The sequence below is a fragment of the Pezoporus wallicus genome, unplaced genomic scaffold (genome assembly GCF_028554395.1).
Source record: "Pezoporus wallicus isolate ANWC-B61680 ecotype Strahan unplaced genomic scaffold, APGP_CSIRO_Pwel_v1 contig_8013, whole genome shotgun sequence".
Lineage (NCBI taxonomy): Eukaryota > Metazoa > Chordata > Aves > Psittaciformes > Psittacidae > Pezoporus > Pezoporus wallicus.
In genome coordinates this window covers 1,204,605-1,221,390 of record NW_026636761.1, presented here as the reverse complement: position 1 = coordinate 1,221,390, position 16,786 = coordinate 1,204,605, and the positions used below count along the sequence as shown (strand labels likewise).

General features: G+C 43.9%; 1 protein-coding gene across 5 annotated transcripts in view; it reads left to right on the top strand.

The window, feature by feature from the left end:
- The first annotated feature begins 250 nt into the window (after positions 1 to 250).
- The window catches only part of RAPGEF1 (Rap guanine nucleotide exchange factor 1), an 83,732-nt gene continuing 67,196 nt past the window's right edge, over positions 251 to 16,786 (top strand). For all 5 annotated transcript variants that reach the window (XM_057401583.1, XM_057401582.1, XM_057401581.1 and 2 more), the window contains exon 1: positions 251 to 423. In XM_057401583.1, coding sequence (XP_057257566.1) covers positions 399 to 423 — 25 coding nt within the window. In that variant the 5' untranslated portion in view covers positions 251 to 398. The remainder of the gene's footprint in view (positions 424 to 16,786) is intronic.

The window sequence follows — 16,786 nt, the reverse complement described above, 5'->3', positions numbered from 1 at the left end:
TGACAGCACCGAGGGCTGCCCGCCCTGAGGGCGCTGCCCGGCCCCTGCCAGCGCGCCCGGCGCCGTCGGTCCCGGGCAGGGCCCGCTGCTGGCCCCGCCCGGCGCTCTGTGGCGGCAGGCGGCAGGGGGCGCTGCGGCCCGGGGCGGCGCGTGTGCGGCGGGAGCCCCCGGGCCGCCTCTTCCCCTCGCGGCCCGGCGCAGCGGGCGGGGGGCGGGCGCTGCCGCCGCCGCCGGAGCCCCACCAGCCCCGCCGAGCCCCGCAGCCCGCCGCCGCCGCAGCGCCTCGCCCCGGATCGCGGCCGGCAGCAGGCGGGAGGCGGCGGCGGCTGGCAAAGCCCCGCGGGCCGCTCAGCCGGCTACCTGCGCGGCAGGGCCTGAGCGCCGAGCCCGGCTCCGACATGTCCGGCAAGATCGAGAAAGCAGGTGAGCGGGGCCGGGAGGGACAGCGGGAGCCCCCCGGGGCCGGCCGCGCTCGCCGCCATCCCCTCAGCGCCGCCCCGCCGCCGCCGCGGCCCTCCGGAGCTGCCGGCTGTGGGCCTGGCGCGGCCCGGTGGGGCTCTGGTGGGGGGGGGGGGGGTGTACCGGCGGCCCGGGCCGGCCGGAGGCGCCTGTCAGGGCCCGGGTTGGGGCCGGGGCCGCGGCTGGGCCCGGGGCGGCCGGGAACGCTCTGGCCGGCGGCTGCTGCCGGCGCTGCTCCGGGTGCCGTGTGGGTCAGGCTTTGTGTCTTCTCCTCCGCCTTGTCCTTTTTGTTTCCCTCACCCCTTTATTCCTCCTCTCTCGTTTCCCCGCACCTCTGCGGTCCTTTCCATGGAGCGAAGCATCAGTAAAGCCGGGGCGCTGCAACGCTTCGGGGCCTACACGCTATGATTAATTGCAACTTCTCCAACTTTCCTCTTCTGGTGTTTGTGCAAGATGAGAAAAGATGAGTCCGTGGGCAAATGTCAAGAGGGAACGTGCTCATTTTTTCCTCCCTCTTTCAAAGCTCTCCCCTCTGCTTGAGGTGCCAGGGATGGGGGAAGGCTGCTGAGATTGCTGCTGCTCTCACAAGGAAACGCTCAAGCACGGCTCATATTGTCTCTCTGTGCTGCTGGAGTCGTGCCTGGTTCTCAGTTGTCACTTTAGATGGTTGAATGCCCCCGTTTTTGCGTGTAGCGGGAGTAGTATTTTTAAAGATTCAATTAGTGTTTTGCAAATCAAGGCGCGGAGTTACTTAGTTTAATTATGCTGCATTTAATTAGCAGAGAAAAATCAATGCTGGTTTGTATTTTTTACTGTAAGGAATAGCTTGGCAGTTTCCTACTGGGGAACGTAGGGTAGCAGCCTGAGTTGGGATGTGTGAGTGCAGCGTTCGGGCTTTCCAGGACAGCAGCCACTGATTTGGGAAAGATTCCTCTTTCAAAGGAGTAAAGTTGGTAGCAGTGCTCTCTGGTTTTGATCATTCATTCCTGGTTTGTTCTGGCTTCTGAGCTGTGCTGTATACAAATATGTTCTCCCATGATACAGGTTCTGGAGCGGCCTCCAGGGATGAGCAGACTGGCTGCCTAGCAGCCGGCTTTTAAGTGCAATACATAGGCATGTTTCCAGCTCTTAGTGCTAAGTTACTGTCTCACAAGTGTGCATCGCATCATGGGACAAATGTTATTCCAGAAATATCATAGGTTAATCTGGTGCATGATCCCTTACATAGGATCACAACACAGCACTTTGCTTTGGGATTCTGGCTATGTCTTTTCAGTGCTTACTGTTATATGGCTGCAACTGTTTGTCTGGGAAATGGAGAACTGAGTCAGGAAGGTGTCAGCAGCATATCATATATAGAACCGGGGCCAGCTCTAAAATAATTGCCACTTGTTTATGCTAGAGGTGAATTTGGCTTGGAGTTCTAGCCGGTGCTGATAGTGCTGTATACAGTAATTACAGATATATGAGTAAGTGATCAGGTTTTGTTTATTCGTGTGCAGTAAATAACCCCGTGAGAATAGTAAATATAACTCCACACCAGAGACACAGTGTGAAGAGTTCAAAAGCAGGACGATGACTGTAGACACACACAAACGCAGCATGGTTCCATAAACAATAGAGTAGAAAGGCCAAAAGATACTATGCAGCCTAGAGACCCGACCTTGCAACACACCTACCTCCCATTGAAGAACTCAAGACATCATGCAGGATCCATCCCCAGGTCAGTGCTGTAACCATAGTGTTGAGGATGCATTGGGTGAAGCCTTCGTGTGGAGGCATTCTTTCTAGTACCTGTGTCTTGCAGTGACAATTTGCTGAACGAGAGAAACTGTAAGTCTGGGAAATTGTCCTCTTTCAACTGCTTGTGCTTTGGTTTCTTTAGAAGGTCATGTAAAATTAAATAATAAAATCCAGTCTAGATATACAAAGTACCAGCATTATAAGCATTTCTCACCAACTGATGCCCTCAGTCTTGTGCAAGGAAGCGGAGATGAGAACTTTAGGAAGAAAGAAGTTCCACATTGGCTGTGTAAAGACCAAAGATGGAAGAGGGACATAAGAGAAGGCTGCATGGACACCTCGTAGCAGCCTTCCAGTATCTGAAGGGGGCCTACAGGGATGCTGGGGAGGGACTCTTCATTAGGGACTGTAGTGACAGGACAAGGGGTAACGGGTTAAAACTTAAACAGGGGAAGTTTAAATTGGATATAAGGAAGAAATTCTTCCCTGTTAGGGTGGTGAGGCACTGGAATGGGTTGCCCAGGGAGGCTGTGAATGCTCCATCCCTGGCAGTGTTCAAGGCCAGGTTGGACAAAGCCTTGGGTGAGATGGTTTAGTGTGAGGTGTCCCTGCCCATGGCAGGGGGGTTGGAACTAGATGATCTTAAGGTCCTTTCTAACCCTAACTATTCTATGATTCTGTGATTCTGTATAAAGTGGAGAAGACTGGGAAGGAGAGGGGAGGAGGGCTGGAAGCCAGCAGTTTCAGTGCAGTACAGTGTTGATCACTGGTTCTGAGTGTTTGAACTTCTGATTGACACAAACAGTTTGGTTGATAGCGTCACCGAATAAACACAGGCTATAATAGCGCAGTAATTCTGGGATAGTTGTCAAAATGTGTGCAGTAGCAGAACAAAGGGTACAGAGTCATGAAACAAATGTGATGAGGTCTAAGGTCTATGTATTTGTGTACATTTGAATGTGTTTCTTTTCTTATGGGAAGGGAAATACAGGCAAACTCCATTATGTGGTAAATAAAACACGTTCTTGCCTGATAACAAGCTACTCTGACAAACTTTAGAATGGGCTTGGGATTTGGTTTGATTCACGTATCTAGCAGTCAGGTTGCTGGGGAAAGAAGTGTTACCCTGTAGAGCTAGATCCCTTGAGATCTTACATCCGTCTGCTTCCTGAGTCCTTAAATGAAACACCTTGTTGGCACTTCATAAAAAACAAGAATAAGTGATAACAGCTACCATCCTGTCCACCAAGGAGGAGCAGACAAGACTCCCTCTGGAGCCTTTCAGTACTGCTGTTTCATCAGCAGAAAGGTCACCATAGAGCAGCAATTCACAGCACTGCTTTGGAGTGCAGGGGAGTCATCTGGTCATGTAGAATAAGATGGTATATTTTGTTTTCACTAGTATTGGGCCTCCTGCTATGTTAGGCTCCAGCCAGTAGACTTCTAAACACTTTTTCAAAGCAAAACACTTACTGCCTTGAGGAGAAGGAATGGCATCCAGTCGTGGTTCTTCTTTACTCTAGAACTGTGATGTTTCATCTTCACTGTCAGAAAATATTTATCACCCTAGTTAGTCTTATAGTTTTGATCTAAAATCCCAAAGAAGGGTGCCAAGAAAGAGTGGAGAAGGTCACATATGGTGCTTGGGTTTCCTGTTGCCATGGCAATACATGAATTCCTCTATTTATTTACCTGATGGATTACGTGCTCCAGGGAATTGAACTATTCTGCATCATTTGGGAGAATAAGGGAGCAGTTAGATACCATCAGGTCTAAAACAAGCTCTTCCATGAAGCAGGTCCAGTCAAAAATACCCTTTATTAAAACCAAGGAACATATGGGTGCCATACTTTGAAGATTTATTCTACTTGATGTTTTCAGTCTTAATCTTGTAATTTCTTGCAGGGTGTTCGTATCCCTTGTAAGCTTGCTTTTTCAATAGCTGTCTGCTAAAGGTTGTTTGGGATAACTGTTTTAAGTGCTAGCTACCTGTCACGCAGTCAGTCATCTCTATTCTGCTCAGGACTCAACTGGATGTATTTATTCCCAGCAGACACAAAATGCTGTTGTTTTCACCTTTTACTCATAAGCATTTGCCCGATAAGCAAATTCACCTCTGAAGTCTCATTCTGTAGTATTAGCAGCTAATCCCAGGAGAACTCTGTTCAGAAGGAAAATGGAAAAATAGAAGAAATCATTCGGGAGGCCTGATTATTCCCATCTTTATAGGAACTTTGTTTGTCCAGAGCCCTCTGCATCAATTTACATGATTCTGAATTATGCATCTGTGAATGTGTCTGTATTAACCTCAAGTTTCCCAGGATCTCATTTTTGGAAAGGATATATTTTGAGCTGTCATTGTCTCTTGGATCATTCTATGGAAGGTAATTATCCTGCATAGTTTTTTTTCACACCTGTACAGTTTTCTGTGTCAGTTATGCTCAGGTGAGCTACTGGGCAGAGCTCTTTCTCAGTTCAGTTGTGCATTCACCACTGTACTGTCTTCTCCAGTACAAGCAAGGGCTTTCCAGTTAAGTTTTGCAGTTGACCAGTGTAAATGCTGCTTTACTGGTGGTTTTCAAGTGAAGTAAAAATTGTCGGTGAAGTGTCTTGGAATATGAAAATTAAACTCTTCTAAAGACTCACTTCACAACCATAAAGGCAGTTCAGTTCCAAGTTTTCCTTACTTGGGATTTTAGCACCTACTGCATGTATATGTCGCTCAGCATGTGTGTCCTGTTTTAACCTGTTTAAAAAGCATCAGCAGTTCAGTCTAGTTTTATGTAGAGGCAAAATGCAGGTACAAGATGATCACTAAATGACACAAAGGGCAGAATTTTGCATTTTTAGCATGTTATCATAGGCTCGGCAGGTGTCTGTTGCACAGCTTCAAGATTGGAGTGTTCAGAAATATAGCCTGCGGGATAACTGCTGCAAGATTGAGATGGTCTGAGCAGTTGTAAGAAGGAAGTGGACAAGGAGTGGAGAAAAAAGACAGCTGAAGTCCTCTGGAATGTGAAGCAGCTGGGCTGTGCCTTAGTGAAGAAGCAGAAACTGGAAACAATTGCTAAATTTATTTTCAGTGCAAGCAGTCGTTTTCCTTGAACCGCAGTGACTAAATATATCTATTGGTGGGATTTTTATGTGGTGGTAACTCTTGCTGACCTCCTGGCAAGCAGAGATGAGTGGAAGTTCACTGTCAGTCAAGATCATACACAGATGTCCCTCACAAAGGTCTGTTACTTCACTTGCAGAGAACATTCCCTATATGTAAGGGACCTGCAGGTTGTCAGCATGGCTTTTACTCGTTGCCCTGTGTTGCGTGAGTGGAAGAAACCTGGGTGTTTGTTTCTAGGGAAGGTAGTCAATCTGTAACTGCTTTCAGATAGACTCTGATGCAAAGGTGTGGGTCTTTTACAAATACAGATATTAACACTTTATTTATTCTGAAGTTGGAACCTTTGAGTGGCATTGATAAAATGAGCTTTGCTGTTGACTTAGAAATCCTTCAAAAGGAGAGCATTCAATTCATAAGCTTACAGCATCTTAACTGCATGTGGAGGAACATGAAGTGTTAACTTTCTAGACTTTATGTTAAAGAAACTCCTGCTTCCTTGGCACGGATATTGATGGCTAATCAGATTCAATTTGAGCACTCAATCATTACGTGTATTGCAGATGTCTAGGTAGCTGTCAGATGGGCTACTGAGAGCTGATAGCTGTAACTGTTTGTTACCATAGCATCAGTTTTGAAAGATTCTTGAACCCCAGCAAAGAAAAGGTGATAGAAAGCATCTCCTGTCTTTGGGCCAGATAAAACTCCAGAAGCTATGTAGTATATTAAAACCAACAAATGACATGTCAGAGCTACAGGTATGGTAATATAATAGGTGCCTTCCTCTCTCCTCCTCACCACACCCATCGTTTTGCATGGTTTGGGTACATGTAGAGGATATAACTGGTTCCATTTTCCAAGGCAAATCATCCCAGCATTTTTCTGCTGAAATTAGAGACCTGGAGTTTTGGGGTCTCTTGCCAGTTTGCAGTGCTATTGACCTCTGTGAGCTGTTGCTTGGCAGTGAAATGAATCCTTGCAGCCTATATTCATCCTGTGGAGACTTTACATAATCTGGAGAACAACCTGTGCATGGAGAAGGATCCTTCAGCTTCTCAAATTTGTGACAGAATAGGCTTTTCTCTCTGAAAGCAATTTATTGTGCTGTAAGTGCCTCAGTATTTGGTAAATTTGTGCTTTGGTGTTACATCTGTCTTTTTTTCTTTATGAACATTAGCAAACAATAGGATTCAGCCATCGTCATGGAAGCAATATGAAAGGAGTGTCAAAACCATACGGCTCTTGCAAGAATATTAGCTTTACTATTTGTCAGTTTTGTCTAAAACAAACAAAATGGAATGCGGTATGGTAATGGAGAACCGTGTGTTGTTCTCAGTGCTTTAGTAGAGATTAGAGGAAAAGGGAGAGCTGCTTGGAGGAAAGCTAGATTTATTTGCCTTCATAAGGGTGAATTTGCAGCCCCAGAACTCCAAGGTGCAGAACTCGAGGTGGCTAGAGTAGGAAAAAGGGACATCACAAGTGGAGCTGTTGATGGAATGACTGGATAGGGCAGAAAGGAGGTGAGAGGATGTGCAGCCCACAGATGTTAGAAGAGAAGGGAATGGTGGGCAAGTAGGACAAAGAGGAAAAGACAGACGGATGACAGAAAGGGAAAGTGGGCAAGGAGGAGGCTCCCGGCAGCTTTCACAGAGTCTGTTCCAAGGCAAAGAGACAGAAGATAAATTTCAGCAATCCGGAAAAGCTGCAGGAATCCTGCAGGTTGGGACGTGCTGCCAAAGGAATGTTCTGCAGTTCTGCTATCCACATTACTGCAGCCTGACAAATTCACAGCTATATTTATATGACATGACCCATAGCATCCACTCTTAAAAATCCATTTCCAGTCTCTTCTTATGGTGTGTGACCCTGATAGAGCAAACAGTTTCATCTGTGTGGGAGAGAAACTATGTCCGCACATATTCTGTGAAGCAACCTGAGAAAGCTGATGGATCAGATTATTGGTATTTGTGTTCCATATTCCAGTTAAAGCTCTTCAGCTTTGAAACAGTCTCCTGATGGTAAATCTGTTTGCTGTTCTAGCTGCTACCGTAGCTTACTTTCTCTGGAGTTTGTAAGATGATGTTTTCATGTTGAGAGCAAGAAAAAGTCAATAGAAACAAGTACAAGAAAAAGATGGTCCATATCAGAGCATTCACTCGCTTAGTGTTGTGAAGATTTGGGAGGATGGGTTCTCCTGTACTTGCTTTCTATTTTACCATATTTAGGAAAGTAATCTAAGAGATCTGAGAATTGACAAGAGCTGTATGGCAATTCAAAGCCTTGGATAGCATTTTGGGTTTACATTTCTGTCTTTTTTTTTTTTTTGGTTCCCCTTTGATACCATTGACAGAGTTATTTGGGTGGCACCCAAAGAAGAAATTTCTTAATTATGGGGCTGAGGTTCTTTGAAATAAGAAAATGCATGTTTTGCATTAGCTTACGTTACCTGAGTGATGGTCTGTGCTGCTTTGTGTAGAGCTTTTCAGGTGTCATGAAAATACTGTGCATTTTGTGATACATCTTGGTGTGGCCATTGGTGCCTCTGAGGAAATAGTAGTTCACTATTCCGCTGAGGGAGAGCACTCTCATGCTCTCATTCTTCCTCTCTCAAGCTTTCATGTGGGGATACATTTTGTTGCGTATATAACATTCACTGAACCAGTCCTATTTATATTGTACAAAATCTTGGGTTTTGAAAGAAAACAGATGAGAATTTTCTTTTTAGGCTTCTGGAAAGAAAGAAAAAAATCAGTAGAGGTTAAAATCAAATAATAGGTACTCATAGGTAGTAAAGTTGGAGTAAGCAGATGCTGCAACTTGATTGGTTGATTAAACCATGATAGAATTTTACCAAGAGACTGAATATGAATATGTGGTTCTGTAGCTGTTACCCTGTAGTTTGCAGGTAGTCTTTACCAATTAAAATGGGAGCAAAAGGAGCATGTTCACAGTGTCCAGCATACATTGTTTTATCCCCTCCTTTTGATGTTTTTATTGTGCTTCTCAGTTTACCAATCTGTCCTGTCCGTACTGAGCAAGGTGCTACAGTTGCCTCAGGAATTACTTCCATATTTTGAAAGTTTCCTTTACAAACCCAACATCAGTAAAGGGCACCCAGGGAAATCAATGGTTTTGTTCTGGTTGTATAGTACATTCCAATCAATTCTAGATAGCAGCACTCAGTGAATCCATCCAACAGTGGGGTTCAGTTAGCAGGACAATACTGTTTGAAGCACACTTTTCCTTGGGTGATATATTGGCCTTTCATTTTCTGCTCTATTAACTTAAGTTAGTAAATTTGAATATGGGGGGTAAAGTAGAGGTGGCTCTCATCCACTTTTTGATTAACAGTGCAACCTTGCATTTTGTTGGGAGTGATGTATGCTGCAACTTCTGTGTACAGAGAAATTAGATACCCCTGGTTGTATGTATGTTTCCATCTTAATGTTTTTGAAGTGTGTATTTTCTGCTTTTCTCATTAGAAGAAGCTTTAAACTGCATTATATACAGGAATAATAAGTTTGAGGAGCTATGGAGGACTACAACAGATTTAGTTAGAGCTCATCTATGAATCTACAGGGACTTAAAGGAAAATGCAGAGCACTGTTTTGTGCAGGAGGTGGTTTCTCTATATAAATATCCCTACAAAGGTCACATGAAATGATATATCGAGTCTGCTGCCAGATTTTTCATGGAGCATGGTATGAGTGGTGCAGGGGTTGAGTTCACTCTGCTGCTGCTTGGAATTGCTTCTCCAGGGCTGCTGTACCAAAACCATTATGCATCTGAAAGTCACATCTTGTCTCTTTATGAGCAATACCTCGGAGAGCCTAACTGACAGAAACAGGTGGGGATTTTCTCTGTTTTCAGCTTAGTTTTTCTGTTTCCTCCATGAATAGCTGTTAGCTCTTTGGCACTTGAAACAGTGGTACTTCTGTCTCCTGCTCTGTCAGTCTGGTCTATTGTAGTGATGAAGGTAAGATAAGTTCATGAAAGAGAGATTTATGGTGATTTGAGAATACCTTTGCTCAGAATTAGTTCTGTGAATCTGGCTCAAAATTGCACTATACTGAAACAGGTACTATTTGGGGTGTATCAAGTTTAAGATATTTTTTGATGTATGATTTTCATTCTGATAATTTCTAGTTCTGGGAGATTTAATACTGGTTATATTGGGTTAGAAGTGCTCACCTTTCATCAGAGACTGTAGGAAAAGCCTGTGGTGACCATGACTAGCATAGGCCCTAACGCCTTGCATTTACCCAGCTAAGTTAGGGGACATGAATCCCAACCTTGGGCAATTTTCTGTCCTGTTGGGAAGCCGTTCAGTGAGATTTTAGATACTGCTTGAAACTATAGTTATGTGAAATGGAACGAATTGATTTAGCAAAGGGCTTGCTGCATCTTTGGTGGAGGCAGAGTTCGGAAGGCTTTTCTTCACTGTCATCCTCACTTTGGCATGCCTGTTTCTCATAGCCCTAAAGCAAATGTGCTGTTAGGCCATGGTGTGCACCCTTCAGACAACATGACACTTGAGGGAGGAAACGGGTTAGAAGAAGATCCCATCTCACATGCAGATCACTGCTGGGAGAACTAACGGAAGAACCTTACGTATCACAAAGGGGATGCCTGCAGGAGCTCACTTCATATTAACCCTGATGCTGGTGGTGGGTCTGTGAGCTGGTAATGTTTTATCTAATTCGCTGTTGGTTCCCAGAGATGAAGTAGATACTAGCCTTTTTAACGTTGCTTCCCCTTGTGCTGCTCAGCCCCAGGAGACACGATGTATTGCATTCCATCAGCCCATGATCTGGCATCAGGCTGAAAGGTAAAAGCACTGGTAAAAAAATAATGTTTTCCCTTGCTGCTAGAACAAAGACTCCTTGAATTGTGAACTGGTTGGCCAGGAACAGGGAATGCCAAGGAAAAGCAAAATCCTTTGGAAAAAAAGCAAGTATGTGTGCCTTTTGGGGACACCTCAGAGGAGCCAGCGGAGGGGTGGGTTGCTCTTAAAAGCCAGAGTATCCTGGTAAAAATGGCAGGGCAAATGAACCCTTTAAAACCATGTGGAGAGAGAATGTGGCTCTCATTATGTCTGTGTACATTTCCAGGTAGTCTTTAAACAAAGATGGTTTGCTCCTATCTGTCTCGGGTGAAAGCACTTGTATAAATTCTGCATTGGCAGCTTTTACTCTTTGGTTTTATCCTGAATTACAGCCTTGTTCATTAGACCTCAAATCTGAGGTGTACGTTTCACTCCTAGGGCTCCCTGGAGACATCAGGAATACCGCAAGTGGTACACAGGAGAACTCTGAGCTTCTATTTGGCTGACAGCCTGGGGAGTGCCAAAGTCCAAGGGATCTAAACCATTGTTTGGACCAGACATTTGTGAAACCCATGTCTTTGCCTGGGGTTGTTGGGATTGTTGCGGTTTTTTACTACGTGCATAAGTTAAAAATGCTTACCTGGATGTTGACCACAGTTGTCTGCACTCGGGGTTACCACCTCAGTGTGTATTTTACACTTCATGTTCTATTAACATGATAAAGAAGGGAAAACTAAGGAAACATCTGAGGGATAATTTCTGGCAGCTGGGCAGATAAGTTGGATCTATAAATCCTGAGAGTCTCTGGCAACAAGGTGTGTAAGAGTGTTAGTAACAACAAAAAGGATGCTGGAAGGTTGTTGTTAGCTTATGTCGTTGTTTTGATACTTCTCAAGTTCTGTAAGTACTTAGGGCTGGTATAAATAATAGCATCCGAGGTTACAGCCATTGGCCATCTGGTCTGTTGGAGCTCCAAATATACACTATCCAAAATAAATATCCCCCATCAAATGAAAGCAGAACTGATTCTGAAGTCACTCCCAGGACACACGTGCTGTTAACATGGCAGTTGATCGAAGTCCTGATCTGAGTCTGGCATCCAAAGTTCCTAACTCATGCAAAACACCATTCTTGGCAATGCGATCAGTGCTGTGGCTTGTCCTGTGGGGAGAGCTAACAGGATGTGGGTTTAATTGTTACTATTCTTTTCATTTGGTTTTATCATGTAATACTTCTCAGATGAGGTACTTCACATCTAAAAGCTTTAGCAACGTAGGACACTAAGCTTCAAATGTTATACTGGAGAAAAAAGTCATGCTAGAAATATTGATACTTGGTTGGACACATTTCATGAAATTGTTATTCAAAACTCTTCAATCCAGAAAAGTAACACTGCTTTGTGTTAATCTTAACCTTTGGGATGATAACAAAGCACAGAAACTGGCTCCTCCTACAATCCCGTGCCCTTGAAAGAGTCATTTAGTTAAATTCCTTAATATTTTTGCAGCTGTGGTTGTGGTTTAGTAACTGATGCTGCCTTGAAGAGGAGCCGGTGTCTGCAGCAGTTTTCATTACTCATCTGTCAATATTTGCAGAGTAAAACAAATGGGTTTGGGTAGAGAGGTTTCTGCTCTTCTGCGTAAATGGATTCTTTTTCTCCATCCCTGCTATTTTACCCAAGGAGAGGGTAGAGAACAGTTTTGATGGATTGGATGTTGGATCCGAAGGTCTGGCCTGTTCTGTCTGCCAGGATTATTTTAAGCTACGATGTTTAAATTTTATTAAATGAACCAGAGGGAATTAAAAGCATCTCTCTTTCCCAGAATGCTCTCACTGTACCTCCGTAAAATGCCCTTTATCCTCAGTCATACCAGCTGAAGAATCTCCAGAATTTCTCTTTTGCAGTGGGTAAAATAGGATTTTTGGCCAGTTCAGCAATATGCTTGTCAGGAGAAATCCAGGTGAATTCTGTTTGGTTTTGTTTTTACACGGTCCTCAGAGTTGAAAATTACATAACCCCAAATCATTACCTTGCTGTGTTTCCTGATGCAAACTGGAAGTTGTGAAGTAATTGGCTTGGCTTCTGGGTGAGATACAGGAGGGAACTTATCTGCCTGGATTTGGGTTTTTTTTGCATGATACGTGCAAATGAAGGATGCATCTTACTGTGATGTCCCTGCAGAATAGGGATATCTGCTGCGGGAGATAGAGACGTAAATGAATGTTGTGCTGGTGCATACTGTGATGAGTGAATGGAACAAACCATTTTCATAGCAAATGAGCAGTCGATACAAAATGCTTTCCTGGAATGAGGCAGGGCTGTAGCGGAGGGTGAGCTATAATAAGTAGGAGAGAAAGACTTGAGGAACCCAGTGTATTGACTTACTTGACCACATACTTCTTTTGAGTTTCACATTTGACTGACAAATACTGAACAGAATAGCAGCCGGGCTAATGGGCAAGTGTGCGTAAGAGCCAAAAAGCAGTGCTGACCTCTTTCTGTGCATGTGTACTTTAGGGGAAGTACTGGATGCCTTACTTCCTTTTCCTGTGGGGCATTCTGGTTTTCCCTAGTTTTCATCCTTCTTCAAAAAGTCATGGTGGGAGAAAATCATACAGAGCAGTTCCCTTTGCAAGAAGATGTAAAGAGCTAGTGCTCAGCCCAGGCAAAGCAATTCATAACTTGAAGCTTTGTTTTGTGCCTCTGTACCCTGGCTACATGAAGTGTTGGCTGCTAAATTGGTGCCAGTTTCCTTAACCTTTGGTCATGGAGTTGCCATCAAATGTATTTAAAAGCATGTACTGTGGGGGACTATTTTGTGTTACCATGGTCTCTAGTAAGAGCAGAGGGAGCAAGAACCCCTGCCAGACTGAGCTCTTTGCTAGCTGCAAGCATGAGGAGCTAGTTGGGAGATAAAAACTGATTAGTGGATAATTCCCCCAGAATGAATAATCTCAGCCTTAAAAGATGAATTGCAGATGGGTTTGGATGAGAGAGAGATCAGGTTTAAAATGTCATGCTTTCAGTAACCTGAATCTGGTGACCTTAAGCGACATTGCAGGGATCATGTCAGACGATTAAGAATGGAAAGAGAGGTTTGTCCGTGATGTGTGGCCAGTGCTTCCTTCCTTGGTTTGACCCTTGAGCCTCCAGTATTATATTTATCTGATGGTTTGAAAGGTCTTTCACTCCACAAGGTCAAGGACAGCATCCAAAATAGAGACGAGCCATTGTAAGCTCCCCAAGTGTGCAGGATTAGTATCTAATACAACATTTTAAACTATTTTCATATGGGTTACACATCTTTGCACATCTTTCACCTTTGCAAAGGTAACAGTATGTGTGTGTTTGCCTAGCTTTGACTGGAAAGCTTGCAAAAAGCAAGACTGAAACATAAAACCAAGTTAAGGACTATATGAGCAAGCTATGTCAATAAAGACCATCATTTTGTGTAGCTGTGCAGCTTATCAAATTACTCCAGCAAGAGTCTCTTTACAAAGGCTTTTGTATTTTATCTGTTGACTCATCCATCTCAACACTTACAGTAACGTTTCAGTACTGGCTTATAAGGCCTGTGATTGAAACAAGGCTGTTCTTGGCCTGGTTAATCAACAGATGCAATTAATACAATGATGTTTGTCTTGACACCCTGTCTCACTGGCGGCATTGTAAACAGCATTGCTGCGAGTTGATCTCTGTGGTTGAGGACTCACTGTATGGGCAGATCACTCAACGTTTGTATTCAGCATAAAGTCAACACTGAACGGGTTTCAGAGCTCTCCAGTCTCGCTGGTGCTACAAGCAATGCTAACAAAAGGGTAAATCATAATCTGCAGCGTTTCTTCTTCATTTAACAGTTCTATAAAATGCTGGGATTTCGTTCTGTTGGAGAGCACCAGAAGTGTAAAAGGAAAGCTCAGCTGGATTTTCTTCTTGTGCAAGTCTGGGAAGGTGGTGAAGGAAGTACAATTTGGACTCAGATGCTTATTCTTTCAGTAGAACAATGTGAGTCCCAGACCAGTGCCTCTCAGATGTGTTTTACCCTGGGAACTTGTATAAAACGTCTTCCTTTTCAGCTATTTCATTTTTAGCTGTATAGAGGGTGTAACCATTGTTGAAGGGAGTGTCGGTGGCACGTAGCCAGTTGATATCTAAACCCTATCATGAATTGTTTTAAAGAGAGTACAGTTTTCTGTACGGAGATGTATTGATGACTTCTTTTTCAAGGCAGGAAGTACATGCTGACTGCAGCAGTTGCCAGAGCAGCTGTTCATTATGAGTAAGCCATATGAAAAATCCCGTGAAAGCCTTAATATCAGTAGGAAGCAGTGCGAGCTTAAATGATCAGCACCAACGCGTGGGTAAGCTGTGTCAAGAGCTGCTTTCAGAGTTTCACTCGCTTGGAATTTTCTATTGGAAAAAGTTTCTAGTTCTTATGGTATCACAGTCTGTGTGATAGTTTACAGAGAAGTATTTAACTTCAGGCTAGGTACTATTTGTAAGGGCTTGTCTGGACACTCCCCAGACTCTTGCTCCAGGATACAAATTTATTTGATTTAACGCATGTTGAGTTAATGTAGCAGTTTCTGTCTCTGAAAGTAGGCATCTTGTGGCTTTTAGCATTTCCTAGCCTTCTAGCACCAGTGTTACTTAGGCTGGATTTCTGCCAAGCCCTGTATTAGACAGGGGACACACCTGAAATGGAGTCATGTCCTCATCAGTAAAAATGTGGACCTTTTTGTTGTATCCTCTGTTTTAAATCACAGAGCTGACTTCTGTCAAAACCCATGAGTAGATTTCCATAGCTTCAAGAAAAAGAGTAAATGAGAAGTACTGTGCTCCAAATGTGAACCTGCCTGGAAGCTGGGTAGGCAGAGATGAGCTGCTGAAGGGGAAAACCCTTTCATCTATAGCTGATGTAGTGTACAAGTAGACCCAGTGTAATCACTTCCTAGCTCAACTTCTGAGATACTTCCAACCCAAGTTCAGTTCCTTCGTTCACTCTGCATTTGAGCTCTGTGTTTGAACCGTTTTTCATTTTCTATTGTTCCTTGTTGTCCTTGATACCAGGATGTGATTTCTTCTTTGTCACCTTCCACTGCCCTTTGTTTCTCTTAGTTTACAGGTTTTTGACGCATGCACTCGCATTGATGGTTATGCGCGTGTCTAAGCCTGTGTCACAAGGTTTTGATTCAGTGGGGCTGTCCTGGAGATGTATAGGGGTGTGCCAGCAAATAGTGGTGCATGTGTCACAGCAAAGAAACATACACACACATCTTGCCCATGCGGTAGAGCTTCTCCTGCTGCTGAATGTGCTCCTCAGGTCATGTCTTATGAGAGTGGTAGCAATGGGAAATGTGGGATGTTCTGGCTTATTTTGAGAACAAGATTCAATTTCCTTTGATGCAGTGATTTCATGAATCAAAGAGGGAAATATGTAATGCTTAGTGTTTATCTAGAGTTTACATTTTTAGAGCATTGTGCAAGCATTTATTCTGTTCCCTTTACTTCATGATGGGTGGTGATGGAGAGTGCTGTCTGTAGTGAGGTGAGAATAGTGAGTACAACTTCTGCCTGTGTTTCATTTACTGGTATGATAGAACTTTGGTCAGATGATGTCCACTTCTCCATAAGCTTCTGTGGGCTTTTCAGTTTATCACTGGAGCTGTATACCCTGTGAGTGGGTTGTTAGTTCATGTTTTTAAGGCATTTCAGATCTCATTAGGTAGTAGGAAGGGAAGATGTGCTGTGTAGTGGTGGCATCTCCATTTGTGAGAAGACGCAGGTTATATTGTGTGCACAGAGCATGCCACCTAGAGGAACAGAGCAGGGCTGTAGCCGTGATTTGCTGGCAAAATTTAGGTGGTGTGTGATGAGTGCCTGTGTTGAGACCTTCTCCAAGCAATGCCCTTTGCAGCCCTGCCTCTATTACACTCCCCAAGTAATGTGTGAGAAGGTCTGTGCACACTTAGCTTTCCATCAACCTCTTCTCAAACGTTTCTCAACTGTTTACAAGAGACTGCTGTTCATGGTTTAACCTCTTGGTTATGTTGATACTAATCCTTCACAGAGGCTCAAGAATCTGAAATGGAGTTGCAGATCTCACCTCGTATTTTCCAGGCATTAGGGTGAGGAATCTAGTACAAGGTGTGATTTGATGGGCTAACACTCTCCAAGCTCTGCGCTTTTTTTGGCTTGTATGTTGCAATTTCTTTTGTGGGAGACTAATAAATTTCCCAGAAGATTATCCTAATTTCCAGAGTCTCAAAGTCTGAGTTGTAATTAAGCACTTAATTTGATGAGGGTTTGTAGATGTGTTGCTAGACTACTGGCAGCTTGGGGAAATGCTTCCATCTTCAGCCCAGCTTCCCTTGTGGAGGTTCATGCTCAGAAAGCTGATATATATTTAGAACTGGCAGAACTGCAGCCTGCCAGACAGGCCTCAGAAAATTGCTCCAAATCTCTGCTTTCTGAGAAGGTTAAAGCCAAATTCAAAAGCCTGACTTTGGAAGGAGCTGAAGTTAGGATCGTGGCAATTTTTCATTAACAAATAGGCAGTGGGAAATTTTAATAATGCAGTTTATTGCTAACGCTTTTGCTGAGTTCCTCGTTGCCACAAATGACAGTAATCAGTGCATCCAAC